The sequence below is a fragment of the Plasmodium malariae genome, assembly GCF_900090045.1.
Source record: "Plasmodium malariae genome assembly, chromosome: 8".
NCBI classification, from domain to species: domain Eukaryota; phylum Apicomplexa; class Aconoidasida; order Haemosporida; family Plasmodiidae; genus Plasmodium; species Plasmodium malariae.
Window position 1 is genome coordinate 2,292,653 of NC_041782.1, and position 21,124 is coordinate 2,313,776.

General features: G+C 18.0%; 2 protein-coding genes and 1 pseudogene across 2 annotated transcripts, besides 1 other annotated feature; 2 read left to right on the top strand and 1 right to left on the bottom strand.

Annotated features, from left to right (window-relative positions):
* Positions 1-3,532: 3,532 nt before the first annotated feature.
* Positions 3,533-4,411, top strand: PmUG01_08055700 (Plasmodium exported protein, unknown function; the record flags this gene model as incomplete). Its single annotated transcript, XM_029004729.1, has 2 exons — positions 3,533-3,616; positions 3,755-4,411. 2 exons carry the CDS (start codon positions 3,533-3,535, stop codon positions 4,409-4,411), a joined length of 741 nt encoding a protein of 246 aa, XP_028861389.1.
* A 9,564-nt stretch (positions 4,412-13,975) lies between these two features.
* On the top strand, positions 13,976-14,782 carry PmUG01_08055800 (annotated as a pseudogene).
* Positions 13,976-14,782: a sequence feature (Plasmodium exported protein, unknown function, pseudogene).
* Positions 14,783-19,164: 4,382 nt separating this feature from the next.
* PmUG01_08055900 (fam-m protein) lies at positions 19,165-20,033 on the bottom strand (the record flags this gene model as incomplete). Its single annotated transcript, XM_029004730.1, has 2 exons — positions 19,165-19,818; positions 19,947-20,033. The coding sequence occupies 2 exons, from the start codon at positions 20,031-20,033 to the stop codon at positions 19,165-19,167; spliced, it is 741 nt and encodes a 246-aa protein (XP_028861390.1).
* Between the last annotated feature and the right edge of the window lie 1,091 nt (positions 20,034-21,124).

The following is a 21,124-nucleotide window of genomic DNA, read 5'->3' on the forward strand; positions in this document are numbered from 1 at the left end:
AAAATTTATCCTAATGTTTCATAAGAATATAATATATTAAAATGCAATTATTTATCAGTTCCTTAAATGTTTATGTGGTTGTTGAAATATGTTTTATGTTATTCCTTTTATAAATAGTAAAAGTAAATTGTATGTTAAATAATAATATATTACAATGCTATATATATTTTTTTTCCTTAAAAAGTTATAATAAAAAATTAATTGTATTAAATATATATTACATTTACCATTTATATATTAATTCGTAGAATTTGGAGCCTTATTTTATAAGTACAAAAGAAAATAAATATTTATATTATTAAGGAGCAAACGAATGAATTATCTAAGGGTGGCTTAGCACATTCATCTCTACATTTATTATGAAATCAATTAAATATAGATTATTCTCATAACTGATACACCTCAGAGTTATGGAAAATGGAAATTCCACAGAGTGATGACATCAAATTTAACGTGTGGAAATTTGGCTTCATATAAAAGTTTATTAAGCGGAAGATAAAAAAGATTGAAGGATAAAATACATATAAAGAGCTTGGTTAATACTAAATCATATATCGTAAATATATCAAAATGAATATCATTGATTTAAAATATATAATAAAGGTAGATATGCAGATACTGTATCAATAATACTGAATAATATTAGGAGGCAAAACATATATTTATTTAAATGTAATTTAAGAAAGTATAAAAATGAACGAAAAATATATCTAAATGAAATAAATAAGGAAAAAAATTATAATACATAAGAATTATTTAGGAATTGATGCATCAATAGGAAGAAAAATAACCTATGGAACAAATCGATATATTAGAATTAAAGTATTTGAAATATAAAAAAAATATTTTTTTATTTCAACTTTGTATCTTAACAAGTAAAATGGAGAATATAATTTATAAAAATATTTATCAAGAAGGAGAAATAAATAAACGTACGGTAAGGTGAATTAATAGGTGTTTACTTATATGTCATACATAATATAATTATTAAATTTTATGGAATGGTAGTTAAATAATATTTAGAAAACATATATGTAAATAAATGCCCAAGTCTTATAGTTAAATCTTTTTAAAGAGATAATGTCTACATATTGAACCCAACGAAGTCATTAAAATAAATTCATATATAAAGTAAAAATAGAAGTTTTGTTATATATTGAAGTATCCGAAGAACAGTATTCATTATATATGAATTACTATGTGAGTATATTAACGTAATGAAGTCCTCGATCATATGTATAGGAATGAATTGTATGTTATAAAATTATATAATTTATAAAAAATGAATTAATAAATAGTATTTCTTAAGAAATATATTATTTTGTGAGAATGCTAAATAAACTAAAATAAATGAAATCAAAATCTTATATTATCTTTAATACATAATCACTATATTGAATAAATGTGCATAAACTCATATAAGTGAATATTATGAATGTCTTTTTTATATGATTGTCCATATAAAAAGAAAAAAAGTTACTAAGAGATAATATACATTTTAAAATCATAACATTATAAAAAAGGTATAAATAATAAAAATGAAAAACTTGTACATTTCATTCGTTAATTAAACAATATAATTCTTCACGTACAACTTATTAGATCCATAAGTAATAGCATAGTTAATATGTGATATAACCTGGGTGTGCGGTATTACTAATAAATAAAAAAATATTAAATAATAAAATTTTTATAGGCTACATTTTATATAATTTTATAATTTTTTTTACCGAAATATTGATGTCAAACAAAATTATTATGTATTATATATTCATATGATCTTAACCATATAACAAATTATAAAAATAAAATAATAATATAAATGATAAATTATGAAATATTACCACGGAATATAACGTAATGCATTTAGGTAAATAGAAAAATATTAAGACTAATATTAAAAAATAAAAGCATAAATTAACTTATGACATAGTTGCATAACGTAGAAAAGATTAAATATATTAGAAACAAAAAGAAAAAGAATTCAAAAAATTAGTTTTTCATTTAAAGAAAAATTAAAATATTTAGAAAGTGACAATTAAAATAATTCATTTATGAAACAATGAAGTAATAAGATTATTGTGAAGTAATAAATATGGTTCTTTCTATATTAGACTATAATTACATTTATATTAGGAATAAAAATAGAATTACACAAATTTCTGCATTATTACTTTTTTAATTTAAAATTATCTTTATATTTAATAGTTTTCGTTCCTTTTTTTTTAATTTATTATTTTTTTTTTAAATGTAATATGAAATATTTTTTTTATGATTCGTATAATTTTTTGTGCGTATAATAATTTTTTAGTTTCCATTTGCAGTGATAATAAACCACAAATAAAAATATTAAGATATATAATATTTTTGTAAATATGTATTTCGCACAAAAACAAAAATTAAATTAACATATAATTTTTACGTATATATTTTTTTAAATATATGCTTTTTATGGTATTTGTTTATACAACAAAAGAAATAATGAACTTATTTTAAAAAATTGTTCTGAAAAAAATAAATTAATGATTTTCTTAACACATTATATTATACTATTATATTAAAAAATATTATGTATAATATTTATTTGGAAATATATTTTATTAAAAATTTTCTTGAAATTATTACTAATAAATCAAAAAAAAATCAACAAAAAATATTTTTGATTTTTTTTTTTTTTTTTTTTTTTTTTTTTAATCATAAACATTAATTTATTTAATGAATAAAATACGAAAAAAAAGTTTTTTTATAAATTTATTAATATATTATATGCAATAATAAAATGTATTTCTAAAATATAATTCATAATATTATATATTTATTATACAGATACAAAACTTTCATATGGATTATACTTTTTAAAATATAAAATTTCATAAATTATAAACCATGAAAATCCCATTACTTACAAATGTATTTTATTTCACAGAATTCATATTATATTAGTTATTACGGAATAATTTATAATGGAAACGTTCTTTTTTTAAAATTTAATTTTTTCATTTATATTTATAATTAAAAACATTTAATTATAGTTACCAAAATTTTATAATTGCAGTTTGTGTATGTTTTGAAATGCAAAGGAAAATTAATTGGAATCAATAATTAAAGCCTTAATGCATAAAATTATATATGGTATCTCCATTTTGCACTTATATTTTGAATAAACCCAATAATTTAGAAATATTACAATAATAATTTCTTTTTATTCGCCAAACTTATAATAAATTATTATGAAATCAGTCTACTATTCGATAATTATTTTATATATTTTGAATATTTATAATTATTAAGGAACTTAAATTATTTTAATTCGAATTAGATTTTTATAAATAACAATAGAATAAAAATTTAATAGTTATTTTTCATTTTCTCTTTTGTAAAATACATATATATATATATTTTATTTAGATCTTTATGGAGCAATGTCAAAAAAAATTTTTAACTAATGTAGCAACCTTTATTATTAGTTGTACACTATGCTATTCTTAATTTTTTCTTAAATGAATAAATTGTAATATTAATAATTAACATAATGGAACAAAAAAATAAGTTGCTTTTTTTTAATATAATTGCTGTCTTTATTTTTTTAAGTTGGGTATACTATTTTAACAATGATGTGCTATGATAATGTTTTATAAGTTTATTTTGTATTATTGATATTTGACTTGTTGTATTTTTAATAATACTTTTCCTTTGAATAAAATTATTTAATGTTTAAATAGGAAATATTTATATATTTTTTTTCTTTTTTTAGAACACATTTAACATATCTTTGAATGAAAACTGCAAACATCGTAAAAAATTAGGTACAAAAATTTATAGATTACTTGCAAAATATAAACGGAATAAGGATTCAAGTGTTGTATTTGTGAAAGTTAAGGTTCCAATTAATGAAGAATATGCAGAAAAAGATGTATTTAACAAGGATGAAGTATCAAGAAGAAAAAATAATCAGTTAGGTAAACATATATCCAATAATATCGGAGACTATGAACTATCTAAGAGAAAAAATTCTTCTGTATGCACAAGAAGAGATTCACATTTTGGAAAAAAAATATATGACCATATATATTATAAAAATCATGTTAAGTTTGCTACGAATAATGATTTTAAGTTTTTAAAAAGTAGTAAAAAAAGAAAAATAAATATGTTACTTGCTTTATTTATCATATATCTACCCATTGTAATACTAAATATTGCTATATTTGATTTTAGTAGTTGGTCAGTTAGAACAATATTTTCAGAGGGTTGGAAGATAGCAATAATTATATTAATATATATATTGCCTTTAGTGTTTATGTCATTGGCTATTTTTATCTGTAGGAAGGTTGAAAAATATGATAAAATGTTATATATAAAAAGTAAAATGTATAATAGGAAATATCGTCCTTTAACTAATATAAGTTTTTAAAAAATTTATGATCATTTATTTTCTTAGCTACATATATTCATTACAAGCATAAATATAATTACATAACTTTTATTAATTCACCTTTAGATAAATAGTCTTTTATATGGGAAACAGTAAAAATAAACGTTTTTCATTTTTTGGTGAATTTGAATGTTTTAATATTTTTAAATTTGTATTTTAAAGTACTTTTTTTATTTTGACAAAAAGTTATATCCATATATATATATATATATATGTATATTAAAATATATTATTTTGGAAAAAAAATATATATACATAAATATGTTACAAAATTATTACGGAAAGGCATAATAAAAATAGCTTTGTAGTTATCTTTTGTAGTTTGTGTGTGTAACTGTAAAATATTGTCGTGTTTTTATTATTACCATGTTCTGTCTTAAAAACTATTTGTTGATATATTCAAAGCGAAGTTTTATTAATATAATATAAAAAATTAATTCCCTCCTTTTTCTTATTAAGGTACAAATTAAATGAATGATTATATATTATTATTTATTGTTGTGTATTTTATTTGTTTAAATGTACATATGTAAATTATATATTTTATAAAAGTTATTAGCATATATTTAATTTTACTTAAAATAAAAATTCATTATTTGAGAGCTAAGAATAAATTAAAATAAAAACAAATCGATGTAACTTATTGCATCAGATTTTAGGAGTAATTTAAAATAATATAGAGAATAATTACTTTATATTTATTTTACTTTGTTGTTCGTTTTTACGAAACAATTGGTTTAATGAATAATTAAAATGTAACATAAGGATCAAAAATGTAAAAAACGTTTATGACATTTTAAATATCAGAAGAAAGAGATAAACATCTTTTTGTTTATTTTTATTTCATTTTATGCTGTAAAACAGTTTTTAATATTATTGTGCACTAAATATTATTATATTTTAAAATTTCTAGTAAATATTAAATTCCATTTTGTATATTTAACATAGAATGTTAATTTAATTTTTTTTTTTGTTTGTTTTCCAATGTCTGCTTTTAATAATATTGGGAAATATTGCGGAATATTAAGAATTTTGAATATTTAGTAATTAAGAATGTTTATATTATTTATATTTATTCTACATTTTGTTCTAAATATTTACTGAATTATTTATTTTATGATGAGTGTGTTGATTTTTTCTTGTTTTTGTTTTTCTTTTTTAATAATCTTATATTAGATAAATTTATGTAGACGTATGTGCACTGTGAAGATATTAAACCAATTTTGAACATTGTAAATTAATTAGTAAAAATAAATATTATAGTACGTTGTGAGAGTTAAGTGAAATATAAGTTATTGTAAAAAATTATACAGATGAAAATCCGATTTAGTAATAATTTTAAAGATTAATTAAAATATATAAATTTGTGATATTATATTTTAGTGCAACTATTAATAGGCGTAGTATAGGTTAATAGACTTAATATATTTAATGTAATGATTATTCTATAGTTAAAAAATGAAACAATAGGTGCACAAGATTTCAATATAAAATATATTAAATATAAGTTCATTTACTTTTGAACAGAGATTAAAGAAACTGTTCATAAGAACTATTAATATTATAACACTAAGAATATTATTATTTAAAAGAAAAATAATATATTATTATAAAAGTTATATTCAAGGGAAATGAAAATTACGAGTGACAATATATATAGAAGGGTTTAAAAATGTTATGGAGTTAATGCAGTTACACATATGTTTTAAATAATAGTTTTTCTTTATAATGTATAAGTTTACATAGGAACAAATTATATATTTGATAAAAAGATAAAAACTCTTAATATATAATTGTTTAACTTTTCTGAATATGTATAATTAATGAATATAAATTGACATGGATATTATTAATAAATATAACACTCAAAAAGTATTATGGGAAAATATAATTATAAAAAATGTCAAACTAAATTAGTTTCATGAGAACCTAAAAACCATTTATGAAATAGAACATAAAAATTTTGCCGTTATATACTCTTTGAAGAATACACTATCAATTTTTAATATTCCCTACATATAATTGTTGTAAAAATAATAAATTATAATATATAAAAAAGTTAGAAAATTTTAAGGTCGAAATGAGAATTGTTCTAAATATGTATGTAGTTATATATATAAATATACACTCAGTTCACATATAACGTTATGAAATAAAAAATATATATATCTTATTTTTCTATAGTGCTCAAAGGTAATATGCAGTATATGGTATAAACAAAAATGTTAAGTTATTTTTTTTTTTTTTTTTAATATAATTAATTACTTTTTAAAAGAGTAATTTTATTACAGAAATTGTTTTAATTTTATTTTTGTGTAATTAAAATAATATATTTAATTTTTCTTATTTATAATTATTTAAGTAATAAATGTTATAAACATTGAAGAATAAAATTATTGGAACATAAATATTTCTACTTTAAAAGGCATATTTCATAAAATAAATGTAATTTACTTTATTTATATTAGTTAGTTAAACGTTATAGTTTAGTATGTGATTTAAAAGAATTCATATATATAAATTAATAAAAAATATATTAGAAGTTAAATTTTCTAAAGAATTTTCAAGATGAAAATACAATTTTGATTTTGCTATAATACATTATATACCATATATTAAGATTTATTTAGGATTTTATTTTATTTTGTAAATTATTTTGTTTAAATTTATTATTGAAGTTTCTTTTTTAAAATTATAGCAATTACAAGAAATATCATTTTAATAAATTTATTTCTAAGTTTCAATATTTTTTTTTTTATTAATATTTGTATTTTTATAGATCTTATAAATCCATTTTATTTTTAGAGAAGAAAAATAGAAAATAATTGAATTTCCCAAAATTTATGTATTTTGTTTTTAGTAATAATAAATAAAATATATTTTTATAAATTGTATAATAATTATAAAATTCTATTTATAATAATTTTATACAGAATTAAAAAATCGTTAATTAGGTCATATATTTTTAAAATAAAAAGCAAATTGATGTATATTCATTCCAAAGATAAAACCTTTAAAATAATAGTGCATAGATGATCTACATATCCTATGTATATATTACGGATTAACTTTCAAAATGTACAATAAAATAATAAATTATCTTTTTTTTACGTTTTTTCCATCCTATTAGAACTATTATATTTCATATAATGATTTAAGTCCTTTAGCTATAGTATAATGCTCAAATAGTTTAAGTACTCAAAATACCTTTAGTTATAGGAAACATAGGAAAAAAAAATAATAATCTTATTACTAATATTCATTTATGTTCCTATTCAAGCCGTATAATTTTATATTTTTTTTTTAAATAAAAAACAAAATCCTAAATAGGAAGGAAGCAGTTTTACTTTATTATCTTTCTGAAAATTATTAATAACTGAAATTTTTAGTTCTTATGTTAGATAATTAATATATATATATATATAAAAGAAATTACTATTACATTTGGTTGATTAATTGAATGTCTGTTGATATATAAATAATTTTCCTCATATTATTTTATTAATTATGTTTATTAATTACATAATAAATGTTAAAATAATATTAACATATTTTCATTATATAAAAAAATGTAAAATAAAAGAAACGAAATATATATAAACTTTAATCTAAATATCATATATATATAAAACTTAAAAATAAATACCTATATAATATTTATATTAATAGTTTAAGCATTTTTGCTATGTTATGAATTACCAGTATATTCGTGTAGGAATAAAGAATTTATATTCTTTAAAAAAAAAAAAAAAAAGGTTTTTATATAAAAATGTTTTTACGAATTTTTCAAATACTACAATTGTTAATATTTTAATACACATTTATATTAATGGTTATGTGTAATATTTATTGGAACTTAAGCTTTTTGATTATAGCACTTAAGAATAGTCCATAACTTATTTTGTGATTTACAGGCTCTAATTGAAAGTTCAAAATAATAATTCTTTGGGAATAAACCATTAGGTTTTATTATGTATGAATTTTATATATGAAACATGTATTCAAATGTTAAATTAAGAAAAAAATTATTTAATTTGTACGAATAATAATGTTATTCTTCAATTCATACTTTTAATACCACATTTCTTGAATTTCTCTAAAATTAATAAAAAGTTTAAAAGAAATTAGATTAAAGTTTTTATACGAAAAATAAAAATAAAATAAGAAATTTAAATGTAAAGTTTATTTACTTTTTAATTGTTAAGTGTTTTAATAAATTTAATTATCTATTATGAAAAAATAATAATTTTAGTATATGAATAAAAATACTTAATGTTTCATATAGACCTGTAAAAATACTAAAAATTTTGTATGTATATATATATGAAATTAAAAATATATAATTATTCAAATTAAAGCTACAACATTTTTTTATATATTTTTTTAGAATTAATTTATCAAAAATTATGATACTATATATATATATTTTTATTATACCCTTCATTTTAGGTAGCAGAATATATTAGGTATGCAACATAAAGGAACTATTCATAGACAATATTCGTATAGTTATCCATATTTTTTTTTATTTTTCTTTTACAAATATAAAAAACCTAAAAGTAAGATATATAATTAATAATTATTAGGTGAGTTACATCTCTGAATTATGAAATCGCTTATTATATGGATATTTTTATCATATATCTTATCAGTCAAGGTAAAATTTTATTGTATTTTCCAAATTACTTATAGGGTAATAACGTATTCATTATGATTTATAAAAAGTTATACATATTAAAAAGTTCTTTTAAAAATAACATATATATATATATATATATATTAATTTGAGTCGATGGTAAATTTTTTGAGAGCGTAATAATGTTTTTTTCACATTGTACTCTAAATATCATTTCATTATTAAACATACTAAAAATAAATTCCTCACAAGGTAAGAAATATTGTTATGTTGTTATAAAATTATAAAATTTCTACACTATATTAAATAAAAATAGTTTAAATAAATTAGTTGTTTAATAATTAATGTAAAAATGTTATCCAATAATATAATATATATGTCATTAAAGTAATTCTTATGTAGGACAATAATATGATCTTGAGTGTTATATTTGTCTGAATCACATTTCGAATATTAGATTACATATTAATCTATTGTATTTATATATATATAAATATTTATACAAAATGAATATACATTTTTATATATATAGGTTATATGTACAACATATCTTTTAATTTCATCAAAAGAAATTAACCATTAAGAAATAAAACGAAAATTTTACTTAAAATTTCAATAATTAATTTTCTATTATTTAATCTATATATATTTCTGTTTGTCATTTTTTAAATATATTAAAATATTTTTTTTCTTTGTTAATATATTATTTATTATTGTATTTTAATATCGGATACAATTCATTGCACGTTTTTATTATTTACTGATTGCAGTTCTTCATAAGTCATACAAAATTAATAATGATTTGTATAAATTTTTTAAGTTTTGTTGATAGTATTATCCATCTATTATTTTTGTTATTATTTAAAGCATAATATTTAATATTAAGAGGATATATTGAATATTTAAAGTATTAATATAAGCTAAATGAAATTCTAAATAAATAAAAAGTAATATGAACGAAATTGAAAATATACGTAAAAGTAATTTTATTTAGAAAAATGTAGTTTTTTAAATAACGAATTATAAGTTTTTCTTATATTATATGTATAAATTTACAATATAAGAATTGTGGTATATATCATTATGAAAATTGTGTAGGCATATTAAATTTATAATTTATATTATATTACACAAGAGTTCATAATTATCAAAATGTTATAATAGTGGGCGCATTCTTAAATAATAATATATTTGAAATATGATATATGAATATTTTTTTTGATTATAAATATGTTTTAATTTTATGAACGCTCTTTCATTTCTATATATGATTATCAAATAGAATGATGTTTTGTAGGAACTCTAATTATAGATCATTTCAATAATATTATCCTAGATTATAATTATACAAATTATCTTAATATAGAATACGTGATATTCGTGTTAAGTTTTACTTAATTTAATATAACTAATAGGATTACATATTATCGTTATATGTTTAATTTATTTAATATCACATTCCATAGATATAACATAAATTTATGAATATTTTATTTAAACAATTTATCAGACATCTGAAAAATTAATTATCGTAGCATAAAAATAATTATATATGTGTTAATGGTACATTAATATAAATAATATATTTATTATTAGATCTTTTTAGTAGTTTTAATGAAATTTTCATATTACCATTATAACTAATACTAAAATTACGTATATATGTTTAATGAATTGTCTTATATATATATATTATATAGTTAGATGTTTTATTATAAATACTATATATCCTAATTATGTTATCCTTGAGTTATTACCTTAATATTGGTTATGTAGTTAATATTAATGTATTATTGTATCTCCATTATATTCTCAACATATATAGTAAATTTATATAAAATAATTATCCTTTAATTTTATGTTGTGTTTTTTTAGATACGTCATCTTGTTTACTGGTATATTGTTATATTAAATCTGTATATTTCTTTTAGAAACATGTTAATATGTACAATGTTATATTTGAATTATTATTAATGAAGAATTTTGTTTTAACATTTTTTATTTTTATATTTTTTTGAAGTACTCTTTAATTAACTTGTTCAAATACAAATTCATAAGAAAGGATGTGTCCATTGATGAAAATTTATAAATTAGAATTTGATGAATTATGATATTTTATATAATATATGCTGTCTACAGAATACATTTGATAATTTTAGATCAATTTATCGGTAAATTTTCACTATTTTTTTCAAGATAATTAAAAATATTTAGTTTCTTTCCTATAGAATTAAAGAAAAATGTATAGATGAAATTAACTCATTTTAAAAAAATTACATATCGTAAATTCAACTCCTTCAAAAAAAATTATTTATGTCAAAGTAAATTAGAGGAATTGTAGAAAGAGAATCTATATTTTTAATTGGAATTAATTGTGGTGTTAGGAAAAAAAAAGAAGAAAAATAATATAATAAGAGTTAATGTAATTATTGGATATAAAGAGATAAACCATTAAAAATCAGCATGTGAATTTGCTTCTTCTCACGATAGCAAACATTATACTGCGCATTTTTTAGTAACTGATATTTATTGAGAATCAGTAGCTTCATATAGATAATTCAATTATTTTAAGAACGGTAAATGTTTATATTAAAATATATGACTATTGTGATTACCATATTAATATTTAATCATTTGAAACTGCATGCAATAATTATTGACTTTTTTTGTAACATCAATTTATATGACTGTTAGATAATTAGTAACATTTTTTAGCATAGATCAGAAGACAGGATATATTAATTTAATTATGAAAACTTTCTAGATATAATAAAACGTATAACTTATGCATTAAATTATAGGATTTTAAAAATATAAACAGTTTTTCTTTGTGGAACTTCGGAATATTTGTTACTTTAAATTACAGATGAATCCATGTAAACAAAAAATTATTTTAAGTAAAAATTAAATTTTTAAATGAACGATTTATTTTTTGAAAATACAGTTCTATATATCTAGTATAAAAATGAAAATAATATTTTGAAAATTGAATTTTAAAATTATTTTATGTTCAACTTGTTATATAGCTATATATTAATAATATTTTTTATTAAATATAAAAAACATATAAAGTGAAAAACTTATAAAATTTATTGTGCTATTTATATATATAAAGACACAATTGTACTGTAATATATGTATGTAACAAGAGAAAATTTTATTATTTTGCTATAAAATTAAACTATTTGTTTATTATTTCTTAATTTAGGAAAAACTGAAATTATTTAGCGAAATAAAAAACTACATAAAAACAAATGTTTTAAAAATATGTTTACAAACTATGAAAGTTTCTAAAACAAAAAAATTGAATTTATAAGCAAATTTTTATCAGAATTTTATTATATAGTGTTTTTATTTTTCGTATTTTATATTATAATATATATTTATTACTATTATAAAATTTTATCTGGGTTAATATTTATTATATATGGTAATATTATTTTAGCGTAAGAAGGTGGCATCCATAAAATGTATGAAAACCGAAAGAAATTTAAAATGTTATTTCATAAATATCGGGCTAAAATCAATATTAACTTATATCAATGTAAATACAATAGTGTTTCCTTTTTGTGTAACTTTTTTTAGTTTTTTAATTTTTTTGTAGAAGTGTAATATTTTAAATAAAATAAATTGAATTTTATATTAGATGATTATATTTATTTATTAATTTAATAACTATTTTGTAATTTATCATTTTTTGTCTGTTATAATATATAAAGAACATAAATATATTAATGGAGTGCATTTTTTCTGTTAAAGATATTTTTATCAAAATATTATTTTATGTTTATTAAATTACATTTCTAAAATATGTTTCTAATATAATTTATTTGCAAATGAATAAACAAAAAATAATTTATTTTTTCAAAATTTATCAGTATACAAATTATTATATTGTATATTTTGCGGAATTAAATATATTTCATTTTTTTTTATTCATTGTGTACATATAAATTCAGGTTATAATATTCATATTGTAAATATGTTTCATTAGAAAAACATATAATTTCATATGCTATTGTAAAGCAAGATTTTTATAACAATTTTTCTTATATTCTTTTTTTTATTTTTTAATTTAATACCACTTCTAAAAGTATAAATTTTATTAAAAAAAAATTATAATTAGAACAAATTTTAAATATTTTCATTTAGAAATAACGGTAAAAACAAATATTAATTAGAAATTATAATATTCAAAATTTATGAGAGAAACACGAACAATTTTGATTTTTTATTTTCCTTATATATATTTTTTTTTTCTTACAAATGGAAATCTAATTTTTATTTTAAAATTATATCATGAATCATATGAAATACGAGATTTATAATTAATTTAGAACCAATTTTATGAAATTTTTTGTTTTTTCGTTTATCATTACAATTATTATATTGTTATGATAATTAATATATTTTAAAAATATCAATCATTTGCTCCGAAATATAATATTTAGCAAAAAAGAATTATCAATAAGAAAATATTATTAAAATTAGCAATTATTTTCTTAATATGCAGAAACATATTATTAATTATATTTTATATAAATTGAATATTTTTTACTATTATGAAATATTATTTTTATTTTATTTAAAAAGGGATTAATAAAAAAATTTTTTAATTAAGGTAACTTATTAAATAACTAAATTAAGTGTTTTAAATAATTATGAATACACTCAAATTATGTTATAATAAATGTTAGTTTTTTATAAATAATATTAATGTTAAAATAAGGTAATAACATTTTAGAGTTCTCTTATATTTTCTATGTTGTAAAATGTATTATACTTATTATATGGATATTATTAATTTTTTATGAAAAAAAATTTTAGTGTTTCTTGTCATTGAAAGAATATTTATTATCAATAATTTGTTATTGATAGGAAATAATACAATATTAGGAATCTACATTATGAAAAGGAAATTTAAGTTATTGTTTTTTATTAAAATTGAAACATTTATCTTTTTAACATGGATATGTCGTTTTAATAATGATGTGGTATAATATGTTTTAATTAATGTTATCTTTGTTATTCAGCTTTATGCTTTTTTATTTCTAATAATATTTCTTTTTAGCATGTATTTTTTTATTTTTTTAAATGGTATATATTACTTTTGTTACTTTAGAGTACTTTTGTAAATATTTAGATGAGAAAGAAATTAGTGATAAAAAATCATGTACAAGAACTTATCGTTTACTAGCAATGCGTAAAAAGGAAATGTGCTTAAATGCCGTATGGAAAAAACAAGATATTCTAAATAATGGAGATTATGAAAAGAAACATATATATAATAATAAAAGAGTACCAAAGGAAAAAATAAAGTGAGAAATGAATGTACATCCATTTATTCAAGAGCCTATAAACAAGCTTGGAAAAGTAAATCTTCTGTGTACAATAGTGTAAATACCTATTCTGGAAAAAGAATGATAGACAAAATATATTATAAAAATGTACGTAGGTATAGTACAAATGCTGATTTTAAGTTTATAAAAATATGTATACAACAAAAATATGGGGCATTTTTTGCTTTATTTATCTTCCATTTAGTAGTTGGAGTAGCATTAGCTATGTTAATATATTTGTTGTATGATAGCCCAGACTCTACAACCACTAGGGGCTTATTAAAATATTTTGGATCATTATATATATTATGGATTATTGTTTTAGTGAGGTTTTTTTATATTCTAAGAAAAACATTAAAACATAAAGAATTATAACATTTAAAAAGTAAAATGAACTACAGAGAATAATATTCTTTACATAAAATAGTATTTTATGACGATTAAAATATATAATTTCCTAATTGATAAACACAATTAACGAACATATCTATAATTTCAGAGATATAATAGGTAGACCTGCAGATGACGGGTTTTTTTGATCCTCAATAGTAAAAAGTTACATTTTTAATTTTTTTTATAAATGTGAATATTTTAAACTTTTCCACATTTTATTTTAAATTATCTTTTAATTTTACAGCAATATTATCATTTATATATATAATTTTGCATATAACAAGATTTTTTTGAAAAATGTATGTAGCTTCATAAATATATATAAAAGAACAGTTTATATATTTTCATTGATGTATGTGTCAATTTATGTTTGTAATTTTAAAAAAAACATTCTGGACTCTTTTTTATCTTATTTTAGTCTTATTTTCTATTTTTTGCAGAAATTAAAAAATATATGATTAATCTTTCTTATTAAGAATAAACGTAACTTGTTTTTCTTTTGAAGAAACAACGTGAATGAATATACTAATATTGTTATATATATGTTTTCATTTTTTTCTTTTTTTTGTTTGTATATACATAACAGATGAATAACTAGTTAAATCAATCTTATCACAATACAATTTGTTTTTTTACGTTTAATTTATATTTTCTTTATAATAGCTAAGATTAAATTTACAAAAAAGAAAACCAATGAATCCTAATAAATCAGATAACACATGTAATTTCATATAATATATGAAATAATTAATTTTCTTTTATTTAGTTTCACTGTCTTTTTACTATTATAATATAATTTGTTTAATCAATGATATAAATTTCTTTCCAAGGCACAAAAAGTTGTATGGTATTTATGATATTTTAAATCGTATAAGATAATCGATAAGCCCCATTTTTTTTTATTTTAATAATTTTATTCAGGAATATGCTTCTTTTGAATTATAAATATAATTATATTTACACATTTCACTTTAATGTTTTGGGTGAACAGTAGTTTTCACTGTTTAATGTAACATGGAAAATTACATTTATTTTTTATTAACTGTTTTAGAAGGATACACCTTAATAATATTTATGTATAAGAAAAGGAATAAATAATTAATAATTCAAATTTATTATTTAATTTATGTTTGTTTTATATTTTTTTTTGTATATTTATTGAATTATATGTTTTATAAAAGGAGCATTAACTTAACTTTATTCATTTCTTTATTTTTTTTGTTTTTTTTTTTTAATGTTTTATTTGTGAAATGTAGGTAAAGGTTCATACTATATAAATGCGTTAAATAACTTTTTAATATAATAGATTAATTAAAATATAAATTAATATTAATAAAGAACTATAGTAAAATAAGAAAAATATTTTTGTAAAATAATATTAGATGAAAATCGAAATTTCACTCATTTTCTTTATTAATTGGTATATATATTTTTTTGATTCTATTAGCATTAATAGAATAGTTAAGAAGAACTAATAAACTTGTTGTTAATGTCAATGTACAATGGTTAATTAGTGAAACAAAGGGAAAATAAAATTTTGTCTGAAAATATATGTAGTATATTATCTTTTATTTTTAAACAATACGCTGAGATAAAAAATGTTATATACATCATAACTATATAACATTAATGACATAATTGATTGGAAGAAGAATAATCAATTATTATATAATTTATGTTCAAGATAAAAGATTATTATATGTGATAATATATCTAGAAGAAAGAAAAATGTTAATATATATATATACCTTCAGTAATGCTATATACTTATGTTTTATGCATTTAATCAAGACCAAATAAAGCATTTCAAGGTTTTCAGATAAGGTTAATTCTATGAAATATAGAGTACATATTTGTGTTATATAATTTTTGGTAGTATTTTTCTTGGACGATTTTTAATTTTGCACATTGCTACCTTCTTCAAATAGAAAACAAACTTCTTACATTTATCCTTTTATTATTATACATATTTAATTTTTATTTAATTCTATTTTATAAAAATATATTTAAATATTTATGATAAAATATAATGATGACAAAAAAGGATTTCTATTTTTATTGTTGACAAAATTATATGCATAAATCAATAAATATTTCTATTAAATATATAGGGAAATAAAGAAAATTTTTAAAAAATATGTATTCTGAAGGATTTTTGAGAGTTTGAATAAATTTAATTATTATTAATAAATTGGTTTTTTACAGTTTTGTAATTTATTTCATAATATAACTAATAAATAGATTAGTTATGAATTTTCATGTGTCAACCATGTTTTTATGAGAAGAAAATTTAAATCATTAATGTATATTTAGTCTTACTGTGAATAATATAAAAATAATCATAAGGATAGTTATAATATGGTGTATAGGAAAAAAAAACTTTGTAATAATTTTTGTTGCAATATTTTTTTTAAAATTTTAGATAAATATGTACGGGTATCTTAAAACTTTAGATGACTTCAAATTAAAATGTTAATACCATTTATATCTTGTTATTAGAAATGATTATTTTTTTTTTATTATAATTATAAATGTAAAAAAGAAAAATATATACATATATATATATATATTATCACAATAGGATTATATCATACATCTATACACACAAAAATCGTTTACAAGAAAACATGTATTTTAACAAATAATAGTAATATATAATATAAACAAAAAGAAATATTAGAAAATAAAATAAGGAAAATAATAATTATCTTATTAAAATTATAATTTGAACATTTTTAATTTCCCATGCAGAACTGTCCACATATGTTCGTCTCATTTTCTGAAGATCTCATGTATACATTTATAAGGAAATATATACGAATTCTTTATACAGTGGTTTAAACAGTACTTTTTGAAATATATGAAGTTATTAAAAATAAAAAATATATTAATATTGCACTACACTTTCCATCAGAATCTATGAAAATTCAAATTTAATGAATAAAAATTAGGTGCAAAAAGTTTGAATGTAAAATATCTTATATTTATTTAATTAAATATTGTAAAAAAAAAAAAAACAGGTTAACTTTATAAATATATATTATTAAAACATGCTTAAAAAATAAAATGAGTCTTACGCATTTATAAATTACCTATAAAAAAATAATCCATTTTTTCATTTTTATTCTGTTTTAAAAATAAGATTTATATTTTAAGAAATTATTAATTGTTAGTATAAGCTATACATATATTTATACATCTTCAAATCGGTATTAACACTCTATATAATATATATATAAACCTTAGGAAAAATTATAACATATATATAAATATTTGTATACATATATTTATATAATTTTATGAAACGTTATATGTAATTTCGTTACCTTAAAAGAAAATTTTTATATTTATATATATATAACACGTTCTTAGAATTGAACTGTTTTGAAAAAACTAAGATAAAAAAGGAAGCATTTTAAATATATTATTTCCTCATATATGATAATATATAATTCATTATTTTATACTTTTAATGAACTAAAAAAAAAAAAAAAGAATAATATATATATCGTACATTTTTAAATTTTCAGTAGGAAATTAACCGCGTAATTATGAACATTAATAAAACATTTAAAGGCTTTAATTATTCGTTTAGTTCTAAAGATTTTGTAGTCTGAATTTATTAAAAAATTATAAATAATACACATTTTATAGGGACATTATGTTTTAATATATTTATAAAATATGATATATGATTTTCAAAAAAGAGAAATAAGAATATATTATAATGTATGTTACAACATATATAGATTATAACACATTTCTCATAATTATTATTTTATAAAATAAATATTAACAGTTATTTATTAAGGTAAATAAAATTTGTTTTTATACGTCAAAGTAATAATATACATTTACTTTGTTTAATTAAAATCTAAAAAAGTCATATTTATTATCATTTTAAAGATAATTATGAATTTTTACCATAAGATGAACAAATAAAATCCTTGTATTCTACAAAAATATAAAAACATGAAGTACAATTATTAGTTCGAATATAGCTAAGGCATTATTCGTATACAATGATTTGTATTGTCCTTTTATATGTTAATTTTAGTTCACAAAACTATATTTTTTATAAGATCCTATTGAAATAGGAATATTATATATATTAAACCATAATATGCAATTAAAGTGAAAAAATAATATAAAATAAAATTTTAAAAATATCATAACATTCATATTAACGAAAAAATGATTAATTTAACTTTTTTTTTCTTCTGTATTAAAAAGAAAAATTATACTACATGTGTTTATAAAATAATAAAAGTTATAAGTATGTTTTATAAGAATGTATTCCGTAAAAATATTATATATATTAGTTATTGTTGATAACTTCCTTACATAAAAATGTTTATTTCTAATTATTCATTTAATTCAGACATTAACTTAATTTTATTATATTTTTCATTATTTATTAAGAGCTTATATAACGATATTAGAAGTATGACAGATAATATAACCATTAATATCCCAAATGATATTAAGAAAAAATATTCTTTCGCTCCCTTCAAGACACTTTCTACTGCTGTCCATACTTCACTCAATGACAATGCACTTTTAAGCGAATCTCCTGCAGATTTCAAGTATTTAAATTGTTGTAATATTGGCAATCCAATTGCGAACAAGAAAAAAAGGAAAATCATAAAAGCTCCATACCTGTATTTTCTAAATTTTATTTTTTTTAAGTCTATATCACAAATTCTCCTTTGTTTTTCAAGTAAAATATCGTAGTCTTTTTTCTTAATTAATTTTTTTTCAAAATGGAAGTGTTTACCATCAAACATCCCATTATCATAATCTATAACTTCTGTATAGTACTGCGCCTTATTTAATGGACTTCTATTATATAGTTTGTTTGTTTCTTTGTACGCCTCTCCACTAAATGGTTTATCCCCTTTCAAACCTAAATTATTTGAATCCTTATTCTGTTTATATTTTGCTAGTAAACGATAATTTCTTGTATCTAACCTTATACATGGTGTCCAATTCTCATCCAAAAATTTGTTAACAGTTCTCTAAAAAAATTATGTTAATATATAGTATTTCACACAATAAATAATCTAATAATAGTAAAAATTATTAAAAAAAAATAAAACACGAAAAATATAAAATTTACAGAAATCCATATATAACATTATTATACTGTATCACAATAAAAATGACATATCCAACTTAAAATCATAAACGCAGAAATTTTATAAAATAAGAAGGAATTAATTTTTTGTTCCATTGCATAGATCATTCATATACATATATATTAAGGGAAATATTAATAATAATATATATTGCTGCTAATTTTAAGGGATGTTATATTTATTTAAAAAAAACTTTTTTTTTATTGGTTTATAAATACTTTATAAAATATATATAATTACTATGTATTTTACGGTATATACAAGGAATGAATCTTTAAAAATATTTAAAAAATTTTTAACGTTAATGTTATAAAAAAAAAAAAATAAATAACATTCATTAAAAAAAAATAATATATATTTATTTATAAATATTGAAAAAATATTATGCAATTATTTACTCTAAATAATTGATTAAATAGATTACGTATTAATCTTATTGATATTAAACAAAAAAAAAATATACGGTTTATTATTATACACAAATATTTAGTTTACATAGCATGCAGAATGTAGAGAATATATATATTATATATTGCTCTTCATATTAAAAATATAATTGCTAATTTTAAAAAGGTTATCCTTTAAATAATTCTCATTTTATAAAGATATATTTCAATAAATTAATATTCCTAAAATATATTATTTACTGAAATATAATAATAGAGGAAGAAATTTTTTTTTTGTGAATTTTGTTCTGTTATATATAGCAATTACATTGCTTATTGCGTAAACATGGGTATTTTTTTATAGGCTATAATATAATTATGAAAAATTAAAATTTTAGCATATTATTTATTCTATGAAAATAATATATAATGTAAGGATGCGTAAAATCTAACTTTTTATTTTTCTGCTATGATTTTTAAAAATTATAATTCTATATTAAGATTAATTTATAATGCTATTTCTATAAGAAAAATACTCATATTCAATTAATTTATTTTTTCTAATTAATAATATATATTCAGAAGACATATGAATAGTAAGAATAATTTTAAATGTGCTATTAATATTTTAATTAGCAATACTTTTAATTTCTCTATGCTGATTTTGTTCATATGTACTTGCCTCATTTTCTGTGCATTATATGTGGACAGTTACAAAGGAAAAAATATGGATACGTTATTTCACCTATTTAACGATTATATTTAAAGAGTATGTGAAGGAAATAACCAGAACATACATT